Raw genomic sequence first — 14,973 nt, forward strand, 5'->3', positions numbered from 1 at the left:
GATTCCCCATATCTGAGGCAGTTGCCTCAAGGCAGCTGATTTGGGGTGCCCCGCGAAAGGACAGTACACTTTTATTCATTTAATTGGTTGTTGTTGTGCTTTTATTGCCAGGGAGAGACACTTGGGATATTTTCTGCCTCAGGCACCAAAGCAGCTTGACCACCATTGGGTACTTTGTGCCTCAACTTTGGCCAGCAGAAAAATGTCTTGGACCTGTTGTAGAAGGAAATTCAGATGCTCGTATATTCCGGCCCTTGCACAAATCAAGCTCCACCCAACCTGGAATCAGCTCCAGTACTGAGCTCATATTGTAGACAAATACAGCTTTTGATCAGCACAAATAAGTAGGAGCTAAGGTGCACCACCATGGGATGTGGGTGTCGCTGTGGGTTAAACCACAGAGCCTAGGACTTCGAATCCCCGCAATGGGGTGAGCTCCCGTTGCTCAGTCCCTGCTCCTGCCAACCTAGCAGTTTGAAAGAACGTCAAAGTGCAAGTAGATAAATAGGTACCTTCCTCTGGTGGGAAGGTAAATGGCATTTCTATGCGCTGCTCTGGTTTGCCAGAAGTGGCTTAGTTGTGCTGGCCACATGACCCGTAAGCTGTATGCTGGCTCCCTTGGCCAATAAAGCAAGATGAGCGCCGCAACCCCAGAGTCGGTCACGAATGGAACTAATGGTCAGGGGTCCCTTTACCTTTACCTTAAGGTGCACCACTATCAGTTGTGACCTGTCAAAGAGGTTTCTTTACAGCCCGTTCCAATTAAAGTAGAAATGGATCCACCAGTTAGGAAGCAGAACAAGAAAAAAGCCAAACCTTTGTGAAAGAAATGAGTATTATTTCCTGTCTAACTCTGCAGGGCTTACAAACATAGATACACAGCCAAGCGTATAGTGTGTCATTTTCATACAATCTCTTGGTAACTGATATTTTATTTTATTTTTTGCATTTTCACTTTTCTGTACTACTTTGGAGGGGCTTTAGGAACTGAAAAGCGGCATAAAAATAAACTTTTAACATAACGTAACAAATCCAGTTGAGCCTACCAACTCGTTGAAGAGTTTCTGCTAGCTGAGTTTACAAAGATACCCTACTAAAATGTAGGCATTATAAAGGTTCAGGAAAAGTGACACAAGGAAAGAGGCAGTTTTGTTCTCAAGAAAAATTGACCATGCATTAATATAGTGTCGTGAAATGTGTGAAATCCATCTCATACCCTCCATAGGTTGACAGCCAGATACATAGTGTTCTCCAGACCCAGAGACTGCCTTCTGTGTTATGTAGATATGTAAATAGCAACAGGCCACTTTGCCCACAATGAGCAAGTTAGACCACCTTCTCCAACCAGGTGCTATTTGGGACTGCTGGGAGTTGTGATCCAAAACATCCTGGTGGTGGGGAGGCTGATGCAGACATTTGCTAAGCTGCCCACTTGCAACAGGCCAGTAAGCACACTGGAGGAATTAGGTGACAATTCCTCTGCTTTCTTACATTAAGGATGGGGTTTAGACATCTGGCAGAAAGGGTGGATGTTCTTGATCAATGCTATATGAATAGGCAATATGTAGATTAACGCTGTGTACACACTAACCAGGCCTGGCCCACCCATGAGACGAGGTGAAGTCCTACTGTCTCTGCCCCTGGTGGAGAAGCTCTGGCCTCGGTGCCGATTTCCGGCAAGGTATTGCGAGACCTGATCAAAATCTCATGAGATCTTGCCAGACTTCAGCAAGATCTTGCTGGAAATCGGCATTGATGTTGTCTCCACTTTTCATTCTTGCTCATCCTCAACATGCTCATCCATTCTCGCTCATTCTCAACATGCCTTCAAACTAGACTGATTCTAGAGCCTGCTGTGCACAAGAGTGGGTGTGGTTACTCAGTACAGATTTGAAAACCCTCCCCTCAATTAGGTTAGCCACACCTTTTCCTCCCTGCACATCCACCAAGGAGGAAGTGATGATCCCCTTCTTGTTATACATCCTTCATCAAAGCCATTGAGTAGGTGTGGATGCAACCCCCACTGCTGGGACCACCTACACCCACTTTCAAGTGGACACACTGTGGGGGCAATGCAGAATCAATTTGCAAGGAGCTTTTGTTTTCTGAATGAAACCAGTTTCTCAAGAAGCACTTTTGAGGGGCCAAAAATAAATAAAAATGCATTAGATCTAGCCTGTGAGTGGACTATGTAGGAATAAACAAATACTGCATTCATACTCCTTTGATTCTAGAATAAAATGTTGTGTGTACACAGCCTAAGTTGCCAGTGGTAAAAGACCCAATAAAAAAAATATATCACCCAGTAAAACTGGACTGGAGACTCATTTAGCTATTGGCCAGTGATAAGTCATCAAATAATAGTGAGAGGTGAACATGCTGTGTTGTAGGGGAAGCAGTAACCGATCTGGTACATTCTCTAAGTGACCCTGTGAATTTATTATTTAAAAAAATACTCAATTTGGTAATTGCTCCAACTCCAGAAACCTGCTTTGCTTCTCTTAATTTCAGGAAGAGTAATGTGATGGTTTTGGGGGTTTAGGGAAGAGCAAAGCTTTCACCATCTTGTTGATTGCCTACAATCCGGCCTTCTCACCCCACCTCAGTTGAGATGTTCTCGATTAATGAAACAAGTGAAATATTTTAACTGCTGATTTTGGTGAGCATCTTGTTGATTGCTTGCTTGACGTGAGTGGTGGAGCTCCGTCTCCGGGTCTTGCCCTGGACCATCTTCCGGCGCCGCACTTCCCGGCAAAGCTCATAAAAGGCCTCCATGATGTTGCCTTCCCCTGTACAAGCAGAGCACTCGTAAAATGCACAGGCTAGATCGGTGGCCAGCTTTTCCCCTTCTTCGGTGCTGACCTGCCTTGAGTGGTCCAGGTCTGCTTTGTTTCCAACTAGGATCAAGGTAACATTCTTGGGTTTTTTAACTTCGTCTAGCAAGTTCTTAAGTGGCAGGACTTCTTCAAAGCTCCCTCTGTCGGTGATGTCATAGACCAGCACAAAGCCCTCGCCCCATCGCACATGGCCTTCCTTCTGAATGGCATCCTCCTGTTTGGAAAGAAAGAGGCAGGAAGAATGGGTGTGGTCAAAAGACACAATCAAGGGGGTTTTTTGGACCCGTATTTTGGACTGCAGAGGACTATGTTCTGATTTAGTGTTGCTATGCTATGGCTTTTGTTTACGATCTATAAAAAGTGTCCATTCTCCAGGGCCAGGCACTAAATGTGCAAGCCCTAGCGCAGCAATACTAGCAGAAAGCATTATTACCCTGCATTCCTTCAATGGTTTTATGGTACTTTGATGCTATGTTCACAAAACAAGGCAGCATGAAAAATAGGAGCAGTAGTAAAACAGGGACTTCTAGCCTTGTGTGTGTGTGTGTGTGTCCCGATTTCTGGTCCATTTAGATCACCCTAAATGCCCTCTTATGCAATGGAGACCAATTTTGTGTTCTCATTTTGAAATTTTATGTTGTGAACTGCCCTGTGATTTTCAGATGAAGGGCAGTATAGAAATTTAATAGTAGTAGTAGTAGTAGTAGTAGTAGTAGTAGTTTCCTGAGTCTCTCTCCTCCTCTTTCCTCTCCCTGAAATCTCGAATGTCACCCTTGGGCAATGCCACATTTGTTGAGAATTGTTTAGCACAATTTCAACCTTGGATTAAATGCACCCACGCCTGCCCTTAGAAAGGTAAGCCTTTGTCAGTAAAGAAAAGGAGCTATGAATTCATCATCACTACCAGAGTGCTACAGGGTTGAGATTAAAAATAGCACCTCCTCCTTTGTTATTCATCAGTTACTATTTGCCTGCCTGGAGGTAGCAGGCCGGGGGGGGGGGGAATGCTACAGGAGAAGCAGCAGCTAAAGGGAACAGATTTGCACAAATGGATTGTGCAAAGCTTCAGTTGGTGAATAATAATAATAATAATAATAATAATAATAATAATAATAATACAATTACAGGCAAGGAAAATAAGATGTCACCTCCCTACCCATTTGCCCACTGTCTTTTGGCATGTCCCCTTTTGCCTCTTGAATGCTTTTAACGTCTAACATTTGGCTTAGCAATGCTTCACAACCTTCCTCTGAAGTTACTTACAGTTCTCTGGCATTTGGTTTCTGTTGTAGGGATCTGTAGAGTTCTGACTCACCTGCCCAGCTGTGTCCAGTATTTCCATAGAAACAACTTCATCGTCAATTGTGGCCTGATGACGGTAAGTGGACTCTTAAAAGAAACATGAGAGAGAGAGAGAGAGAGAGAGAGAGAGAGAGAGAGAGAGAGAGAGAGAAAATTAAATTAAAACTCAAAAAGCAAACAGTTTTGGGTGCAGCCACTTGCAACACATCTCTATATATCTGATTGGGCCTCTGGACCCCTCCCCCCTCTATTCTGACAGATATGGCCTATGATCCCAACCAGTATGAGACAGTGTGGTGTACTGGTTAGACTGTTGAAGTAGGAATGGTCACCATCTCTCAGCTTAACCTACCCTGTGAGGATAACATGAGGAGGGGAGAACCCCCAAACTGGGTTTCAGAAGACGGCAACCCTCCCCTCCCTCTGAGCCAGGTTCTCCTGACAAACCAGCCTGCTTTATACCAGAGGTCTCACTGCTCCCAACATCTGTTCACCAACCAAGGCAATGCATAAAGTGGGGAGCTGATGAGGTGTTATGCTCCAGGCAACCGGTCTACCCCTTTAAGTCTCCACTCTTCAGAAAGAGGGAGGAGCATGGGAGGGGTGGCCTGGCTCAAGAAGGATAAAAGGTCTCAGCCGAGTACCAGACCTTTCCACCATTTTGGGAATTCAGATCCTTCACACAATTCGAAGAGGAAAGCAGAGGACCAGCATGCTAGCTCTGTCTTTTGTCTCCCTGCCCTCATGGCTCCTCGTGAGCTGGAAGACTGAATGTCTGCCATGTTTAAGAGCAACAGACTTAGGGCTAGAGCGACCCATATTTTAAGTCCACACTCAGCCATAAGAAGTTCACCAGGTAACTCTGGTCCAGGTACAATCTCTCCATGTAACCTCCCTCACAGGGATGTTGTGAGGTTAATAGGAAGGAGCAAGAGGAATGTAACATCACCCAACGCCATGGAGAAAGGGCAGAATATAGATGTAAAAATTCATAGCCACAAAACATGATGTTAATCCATTTTACATGCTACTGGCATAACCTTGGATCTTTTCCCACCATCATTAATCCAATGGCTGGTTTGTTATTTGGCTCTCTTTCCTGACATGTTCTGTTCCCTGATCGGATCGAAAGCCAAGATTTTGAGATATGTAAAACTCACGCTTTAAATATTTAGATCCATGCTTGAGATATTAGTTTGGTTCAGCTTTCATTTAAAAACAACAACAATGGGGGCTACGGAATATTGGCAGAGCCAGGCACTTTCATTCCATCCCACCCCATGTTGCCCAATTCAATTTACTTTTAAATTGCCGGAGACACAAAGTTCTTATAAAAGAGATGTAGCGAGAAGGGGGGGGGGGAGAGAAAGCAGATTGAAAAAAACCTCCCCTGGGCTGATTTGTGCCACAGAGTTAATGAGTACGCTAGAAAACATGGAATCAGAATGTAGAGTCTCTGGTGTTAGATGAAACTCATATACCCACTACACAAACTCCTAACTCAGGAACAGGAAGCCTCAGGCTTGGGGGGCCAAGTGCTTTTCTGACTGGCCCTCAGGACTCTTCCCAGACCACACCCCTTCTCCCCAGGCCATATCCCTCACCAGCCTTGCTTTGCACCCTCCCTGAGTGTTTTTATCACACTGTGATGTGTCCTTGAACTCTGTTGATGCCTCTTGGTTGCCTGGGAGGAGGACAGAGAAGGACGTGTGAGATGTGTGTGTAGAAACTAGCCTACCAAAAGTAAAATTTATATACTGTTATGGACTGGCTGGATGCAGAGGAATGGGGGGGAGGACCAGCTGGGGTACCCCCAAGTGAAGAAGGCTCAAAGCCCCGGGAATTGGTGGTGGGATGGCGATGTGGGGACAGAGGGAGAAAACTAGGGGGGAAGTGTCAGAAGCTGCGGAAGTAAAAGAGCTTAGTGAGTCTGTGGCAAAGAGAAATCCAGAATCAGAATCAGAAAGAAGGCCAAGAAGCAGAGATGAATCAGGCTGGTGAAGAAGCCATGGTTTCTCCCCCTCCTGCTGCGACAATCTCCTATGACCAGGAGAGGTATGAAGCAGGAGAAGCAAAGGCTGGTGTGTCGGCGTACCCTCAGATTGCTTGGGAATGACCCGGAAGAATAAGAGACTTGGGCAGCTGCGGGAAGGCAGGGACCTTCAGTCGCAGCAACTGCTTCCTAAGACCAAAACCTACCACAGGAGAGTTGCTGTGCTCATTAAGCTAGGGACTCTTGACCAGACCTTGTTTCTTCTAATAAAGAGTTAGCTTCACTTACCCCGTGTGATTTATTGCTGGCTCACTCCTGATACATACATTACTCTGCCCACTGTTGCCTCTGGCCCTACCCACCACTTTCATGTGGCCCCCAAAAGGTTGCCCAGGAGGAAAAGGTACACTATCCTGCCTAACACTTTGGTGGTGGGGTCTCCTATGGGGGCTTGCTAGAGGTGGGCAGAGCTGTGGGAGAGAATGAGTGAGAGGGAGAAGTGGTAGTTCTGCCCACATGGGTTGTGGCTCCACCCACCATTGGCTCCGTCCCTTCAGTGACTTTTCCTGAGAGTCACTGGCCCTCCCTAGGAAAGAAGCTTCCTATACACCCCTGTAGGAAACCATGTACTGTGGACACCACTCACTGGAAATTTCAGACAAAAATGAGCAGGAACATTCCCTGCCCCACAATAAAACTCTGTTTTATTTATAATTGCTTGGGGCACAAACCATGGCTCAACATATTGCAGTGCACTGCCTTGCATTATTTAGTCTCGCATGGCATTTGGGGATACAGGATGGATGGGAAAATCTATCTGGGAGCCCAGATTTTAGTTCTGCTGCACAAATGATCTGGAAGAAGAGCCCAAAGCCCAATCCATCCACGTCAGTGGAGAGGAGAGAAGGGAGCTGGCAACAGAAGGCGTATTAAATTTGTATGAAGTCGAGCGACTTGAATATTCCGCTCTCCCTTTTGGCAACTGGAAATCATGTCTTTGCGGGGCAGGTACCTGTCAAGGTAGCCTTGAAAATGATAACGCACTATGATGCTCTTTAGCTGTGAAAATCTGGATAAGAAAACAGCTCCCCAAACAAGGCATGTCACTAATTAAACAGGGGACAGACTACAGAACTCTGATACAGAATCCAGTGCCACCTTCTCCTTGGGAGAATAGCAACACCACCTTTCTTCACTACCCCCCTCAAAGAGTATCAGCAAGTTTTGATGAGCTCATTTTGCACAAGGTTGCTGCTTCTAGGCAGCCGCCATTTTGCAGGTGGGATTCAACTGCCGACTGGCAAAAGCAGTTTGTGCAGCTGAAGAAGTGGATTGGGCACTCTTGCACAAAAATACCCCCTCCCAAAAAAACCTTGTGGACTTAGTTCAGTAAGAAAATTGAAAGTGGAAATGCACTGGAAAGAGCAGGATAAGGATTTGTAGTTCTGTGAGGGGAATAGGGGTCTCCTAACAACTTTCAGCACCCTTAATGAACTACAGCTCCCAGGATTCTTTGAGGCAGGGGGGCAGGAGACATGGCTGTTTAAATTGGTATGATGCTACTTTAAACACACAGTGCACGTAAGAGCCATTAATGATCATGTGACCTATCTATTTTTGAAAGGTCATTGAGCTAAGCATTGTGGTAAGTAACTCCATACTTACACACTGGCGTAAAAGATTTTAGAGAACAATCCTATGTTTACAAGCCAACCCGCCTATTCCTTTCCCCTCCAGTGGTTTTTAGAAATAAAATGTCCAAGTCATCTGCGCTGGCAAGGGCCCTAAACATCTCCCCCCCCCCAACACCACAAGTCATACCCATTCTATGTATCTCATTGCCTGACATAACTGCTCTCTACTCAAAGGCCACAAGGGAGCATTTAGAAGGTAGTGGTGGTGGGGAGAAAGATGTTCCAAAAGCCCTGTTAAGAATGAACAGCTTCATTGGCAAGAGAGCCATTTATTTGATTTTGCATGGGTTTGTTTTTAGAGGACCTGGCAGCCGTCCGCAGATCATTTAAATTGTCCTTGGTCTGCAGAGTATGCGACTGCAATGCCATATGCTTGAGTCGAAACGGGTTGCCAGAAAAGGGATCACACAAATTTTGACTTTGCATGAATGCTCCACATTTGGAGCAGACCACAGTGGGAAGGCCGGATCATTGGGGTTTTTTAGAAGAGCTTGGAGAATTTGAATCATCAAGAAAAGACCTTTCAAGAAGCCAAGATTCTCCCCACCCCCCAAAAAAAACCTTGGGAATGCTTAATGGACTGGTTTTGTATCGTGCTCCAAATCTAACTTTAATTGCCTTGTTGGGGGTTGAATCAGATCCAAGTCTTATTGCCTGGTGTATTGGCAGAGAAGAGTGCTTTTAACAGTGCATGGCTTGGCTATTCTGCACAGCTATCAGAGCGGTTTTCATTACACCTTCAGCCTGAGGTACTGCTAGTGTCGTGACCTTTGGACGTTTGTATACTCTACTCTTTAGGGGGGGAAATGAGCAAAACCCTGTGCCAAGCCAACTCGAAAACCACGTCAACAAATGCCGAATTCTTCACAATTTATATAAACACACCCACGTTCGTATAAACTAGGGGTGGGCTGAATTCCCCACTCCATTTTTGTAGGACCATTCTGCCACCACCTGCAAAAATAGAGAGGGAATTGCTTTTTTTGGGGGGGGGGTGTTCAAATTCCTAAAATAAGGCTTTTATTTATCTTTTACTTCATTTAGCGAACTGTGTATATCGCTTGCTTGCAGTAGAACTTCCAAGGGGCTTGCGAGAAATATCAAAATCATCAATAAAAACGTTTTTAATTACAGTGGTAACTCGAGTTACAAACGCTTCAGGTTACAAACTCCACTAACCTGGAAAAGTTACCTCGAGTTGAGAACTTTGCCCCAGGATGAGAACAGAAATCGTGTGCCGCCGGCGCAATGGCAGCAAGAGGCCCTATTAGTGAAAGCACGCCTCTAGGCAAGAACAGTTTCAGGTTAAGAACGGACCTCCGGAACGAATTAAGTTCATAACTAGAGGTACCACTGTAATAGTAAAACACATAAACATTGATGGGTCTGGATAAACCTGCCTAAGCAAAAATGTTTCAGGTGCTGAAAAACTTGCAGTGAAGGAACCTGCTGATGTCAATAGGCAGAAAGTTCCAGTTCAAACTTTACCAGAAATGGTCTGACCATGACAAGGGAATGTATTGCACCCCCATAAACTTGGGTTCAGCCCTCATATTACTAGGGGTAAAGATTACATCAAGAGTATGCCCTACCTGGTGCATTGGATCAATGACCATAGGGTTTTTTGGGGGGGAGGGGAGGGGTTATAATTGCAATAACAATGCTAGGGTTGTTCCCTTGCTGATCTTGAAAGTGACTGGACGTTAGAAGGTTGTGGAGTGGGAGAGGTGCTATAAATCAGTCAAGTACTATAAATCGTCTTTCCAACCGGCTGTGCGGCATTCCATGGTTACAGGCAACAGAATAGAACAGGCATAGGCAAACTCGGCCCTCCAGATGTTTGGGGACTACAACTCCCATCATCCCTAGCTCACAGGACCAGTCGTCAGGGATGATGGGAGTTGTAGTCCCAAAAACATCGGGAGTGCCGAGTTTGCCCATGCCTGGAATAGAACTTACCAAGAGTAGGATCGTACTCCCATATGAACCGTTTGGTCAGAAAACGCACCACAAGAGCTATGGAGAAAGAAACAAATAAAGTTAGATTCAGAGGAGTACAAATCTTTTGTTCAGGGACATTCTCTAGGTGAAGAGCCGGCAGCTTCTGGGTGCTACTGGGCTACAACTTCCATCACCCTTCACCACTGACGATACTTGGAAAAGGCCACAGGTTCCTCATCCATATTCTGGACAGCTGCTGTATTTGAGGGCTGTATGGCACAATAAAAACCTTATTGACCTGGGCAGTCTCTCTTGCAAGACAGAGCAGATTCACACAACCAAACTAGCATGTTGGGAATTTGGCTTGAATGGATTCCGCACTGAATTCAGCATATAAGGGGGCCTCAGTCTCTTAGCTACAACACTGCAGCTCTGTACAAGAGTCTCATAGGATAGGGACATTCAAACAGGATTTCTTCATTATTTACTGTCATGTAACATCAGGTGCCCTAGGTACAGATAGTGCTCAAATACCGATCTTTGACTGCAGCATGTGTCTGCAGTGAGTGTAATCTGGGGGAAAAATTCAGTCATTCTGAGGGCCACATTGCGTCGTGGGGATCCTTTCAGGGGCCGCACCCCAGTGGTGTGGTCAGAGGCAAAAGTCAGGGGGGTTTTATTCACACATACACACTTCTACTGCACAAAAAATCTGCATTTTTTTTCAACCACGCTCCATCAATTAATGAAGAGAGAAATGGAATACAGGAAAAAAAATGTCCAAAGGGAGAAGAAAAATAAAATTAGTGATATTCTCATGGGTATGGTGCAGTGTTTTGTTGTATTAACTTTGCATTCAAGGGGTCTTTGGGGTGCTCCATTTTTTTGCATTCAGCAAATCATTTCTCTGGAGGGCTGTACTCTGCAACCATCCTGGTGCTTGTCTTTCCTGAAAAATGCATGCCATTCCCAGCTGAGCTTTCCTGCAAGCCCAAGAAGGTGGAGAGGCTCTCTGCTGTCTGCCTAGCCGAACAGCTGTTCAATGTTATTTATTTAAGTGAAGTCTTTAAAAAAAGCTTTTAAAGAAATCAGTGTAGCAATGTATTTTTTAAATTCAATTAACAAGCAAGAATGTTTTATTTAACATGCTGCTTTTTGAGTTTTCTATGTTCACCCAAGTTTCAAAATGCTGAAAGATCAGCAACATTTGGATCCTTCTCTCTGTTCAGCATACAAGGAAGAATGATAGTTCATAGCCACACCATATGTTTAAAGCACTCTTATTCCACTAACAGTCATGGTTTCCCCAAAGAATTCTGGGAACTGTAGTTTGTTCAGGATGCTGAGAGTTATGAGGTCCCTGTTCTCCTAACAGAGCTACAATTCCCAGAGTTATCTGGGCTGAGGGATTGCTAAAGTTTGGAAGAATCCTTAGTTATTTTCTGCAATGTATTTCCATAAAAACCAATTTGATTTACACGGTGCCATGGAGTACACATGAAAGGTTTTATGAAACAAAGGCTAACATAACTTTTTATTAGCTATTTGCAATGGTTCATCATTATCCTTGTTTTTTTTAAAGGCACATATTTGCTTTCTGGGTTTGGCTAGAATCAGAGGCACAACCACAAAACTCTTGAGAAAAATGTTTTTCCTTGTGGTATAAACGACCCATCCATTAGCAGGATGGGCTGTTAAATCTTGTGAGAACATCTGCTTCGCTGAACGGATCGGAAGTCTGGAGAAGTTCAGGTAAACACCCTTGACGTTCTAATTCGGTGTACATCAAACCTCCCAACATGCTGTGGTTTCTGTAGCGCTCCAGCTAAACGCCATGGCAAGAAGGAGATGGACAAAATGTTAAGTTTAGGATCCACATTTTGTTCTGTATTGTGACCTTTCCATTCCTCTGATCTCCAAATGGGGGCACTTGGCAAGTCCTTCTCTCTCTTCCTTAATAGTGTATATGGAAGATACATTTTAAAAGCATTTTGGAACCCGGCTGCATCTGGCTGCATTCTTGGGCCATTTCCTCTTACACTTCCTTGGTTAACAGAAATATGGATGGAGGTTACATAAACATGTGCTGGACATATGGCTTTCTGAAAATGTCCTCAAAGGCATTTTTGAAGTACAGTGGTACCTCGGGTTACAGACGCTTCAGGTTACAGATGCTTCAGATTACAGACTCTGCTAACTCAGAAATAGTACCTCGGGTTAAGAACTTTGCTTCAGGATGAAAACAGAAACCGTGTGGCGTCGGTGGGAGGCCCCATTAGCTAAAGTGGTACCTCAGGTTAAGAACAGTTTCAGGTTAAGAAGCGACCTCCAGAACGAATTAAGTTCTTAACCCGAGGTACCACTGTAGAGGATGCCTTCTTTCTGCTCAATGTTCGCAAGATGTAAAATGGGCCCAGGCAACTGCCCTTACAGCAGGCATCCCCAACCTTGACCCTCCAGATGTTTTGGACTACAATTCCCATCATCCCTGACCACTGGTCCTGTTAGCTAGGGATCGTGGGAGTTGTAGTCCCAAAACATCTGGAGGGCCGCAGGTTGGGGATGCCTGCCTTACCTCATGGGTAGGGTTACTTATAGCTAGGGATGAGAGAATATGTCGATTTTGGTTTCTCTCAGTTTCTAATCTTTTTTCTAAACTTAAGTTTAGATCTCCGCATTTACACAGCAGTTTGTGATTTTTTTAAAAAGGAATTCGCATGAAAATTCACCAGTTTTTTTATGTGAATTTCTCGTAAGAGCCCCATGGTGCGTGCAACTTTGTCAAATATAAACCTTTTGGCAAAGCAATTTTCCCTAAAACAATGCAAATTTGTACATTATCTTCACTAATATATGCACATTTTAGTATAGTACATATAGGCATTTTTGTACACAGTGCTTTGCTGGAGATCTGCACTGCAAAAGTTTGGTTAAATGCAGATTTTGAAGGATGGCTGTATTTCAGCTCATGCACTGTATCAAAACGTGTGAAAAAAGTGCCTTTGGTGCAAACTGAATCAAATTTCTCCCTCATTCCTATTTACAGTAGGTATAGCCAACACGGTGCTCTGCAGATGTTGTTGGACGCTGGCTCCCATCAGTCTCTGCTAGCATGGCGAATGGTCAGGAATGATGGGAGATTAGTCAGGGGTGTGGTTAGGAAGTACCCAGGAAGCCTGAGTCCCAGGTCCTTTTCGCAAGGCTCCAGATCTCCACCCGCTTCCTCCCTTCTTGAACAATTTTCAAAAATGAATCTTTGCCTGTTGTTCCGCAATTTCCAAAACGTGCATACTTATTGCCTTACTACACTGGAGTCCTTTTTTGAGGCATACAAAGATAAGAAGAACCTGCTAGACTATCTAGTTCTGCTTTTTTCTTACAGCTGCCAACCAGAGGTCCACGCAAAACCCATAAGCAGAACCTGAGTGTGTCACCCATCTCCGCATCTATGATTCACTGAGGTTCGCAACCTGATGAATATCTGTTGCTGTAATTCAGACAATGGGTTATATTACACAGTGCTTGGTCTCAAGTCTTGAGAAGCACATCCCCCCCAGGTCTGGATGTTCTGAGATAAGAGATAAGTGCTCTGGGTTACCACAGCAACACCAGCAAGGCCTATGACTTGCTGAGTTATTCCTCCTCCCACTGGTCCAGGAATGTAGAGATGGGTATTGTTTGCATTAAGCCCTGTTGCAAATTCTGATGCCGAACTCTCTGTGGGACAGGGTCTGACTCTGAATCTGTGAGAATCAGGGGAAGACAGTGTTGGTTTTACGTGTTAGCTAGCATGGCGACCGTGGTAGTGGACCTGCCTGTACATATGTATCTTTACTTCAGAGACCCGAGGAACTGCATGTGCCCTCACAACATCTCTGTATTTTCTTTTAAATAATGGAGGGCATTAGAACCCCTCTTTTCTGTAAGGATGATAATTTCATGCTCTTTATTCAGCTCACAGTAGTGAGGAGGAATGGAAGTTCCCCCAAAATGTCTGCTTTATATACATTATTTACACAATGGGCCCCATGTGATTGGCTAATTCCGGGATTCTCCTGTAGGCCAATCAGGTTGCGGATTTACTTCCACCTGGAGTTGGATTGGGTGGCTCCTGTGGACCAATCAGGCTGCTGCATTCTGGATCCTTTTGTTCTAGGACCAATCAGACTGCTGCATTCTGAATCCTATTCAACTCATTACATGACAGATGACATTACTGAAGCTGTAATGGGACAGAAGGTCAGAACAGGAAAGGTGACGAAAGCATCACATAAGGAAGGAATAAAGCTCTAAACAACAGTAATCATTGCTGATAAATATACTCATCAATGCATTAGGCTAAATCCTGGTAAAACTTTTTTTTCTAAAATAATGCACATTGTGCCTAAATCTCCCATCTTTTGCATATGTTTACTCATGTTTATAATCAAGACATCTGTTTGTTTATCACCTAGCGTCTGAAAATCTGCTGTCTATAAAATAGCTATTTCTACAGTAAACATATTTTATTGTCACACATGCACACACAGAGCCTATTTCGCAACCCCATTAAATCACAACCCTTCAGATTAGTCCCACTGAAATAAATAAAATAAAAATCTAGAATAGATGCAACCCTGATAGGCCGACGCCAGATCTTTTTCACTAAGCAGAGTGCATGGCATTCCTAAATGAACATGGCTTCTGGCCTTTTAAGACCACCAAGGGATACAACAGGGCTTTCCAGCTTCTCCCATCAACTGTTGAAGTCCACACTCCTTAGCGATGCTTAGAGAACACAGCCAAATCCCACTTGAAATATAGTCTACAAATTTTATTATTATTTAGATATTGCCATCTGTGTACATGGTATGCTGCGGACTAACATAAGCACAGGAAAGGCTCTGCCCCCAGATGTTAATCTCCATTTAGGTCTAGTTCTCAGTGTGGTGGTAAATCTGTGTCTGGGTGATGTCAATTCAAACAGCAGGTAGGGAAGCGCAGAACGGAACGTTCCTTCCCAAAAACAATTCCTTTCAAACAGAAAATCAGACACCAGAGCAAAGCACTAGCCCAGAAGCCTTCCCCTGGTTATCTAGGGTGGAATTCAGCTTCACACCAAGGTGATCACTCTGTCAGCACAAGCATTTCTGCATAAGGATGATCTCCCCTCTCCTCCTCCTTTGTGGGTCTCCCAACTCTCCTAAACAGATTTGGGAAGGACGTG

The 14,973-nt window shown here is 44.5% G+C and overlaps 1 protein-coding gene across 2 annotated transcripts in view; it reads right to left on the reverse strand.

Annotated features, from left to right (window-relative positions):
- Window positions 1-817: 817 nt before the first annotated feature.
- RERG (RAS like estrogen regulated growth inhibitor) overlaps window positions 818-14,973 on the reverse strand; it is a 91,107-nt gene continuing 76,951 nt past the window's right edge. The window contains exons 3-5 of one of the 2 annotated variants that reach the window (XM_081927475.1): window positions 9,786-9,842; window positions 4,153-4,226; window positions 818-3,051 (exon numbers count right to left, since the gene is read on the reverse strand). In XM_081927475.1, the coding sequence (XP_081783601.1) occupies window positions 2,644-3,051; window positions 4,153-4,226; window positions 9,786-9,842 (539 nt within the window). In that variant the 3' untranslated portion in view covers window positions 818-2,643. The remainder of the gene's footprint in view (window positions 3,052-4,152; window positions 4,227-9,785; window positions 9,843-14,973) is intronic. The other variant, XM_081927476.1, reaches the window with a different exon arrangement.

Source organism: Podarcis melisellensis (genome assembly GCF_964234715.1).
Source record: "Podarcis melisellensis genome assembly, chromosome: 10".
Taxonomy (NCBI): Eukaryota; Metazoa; Chordata; class Lepidosauria; order Squamata; family Lacertidae; genus Podarcis; species Podarcis melisellensis.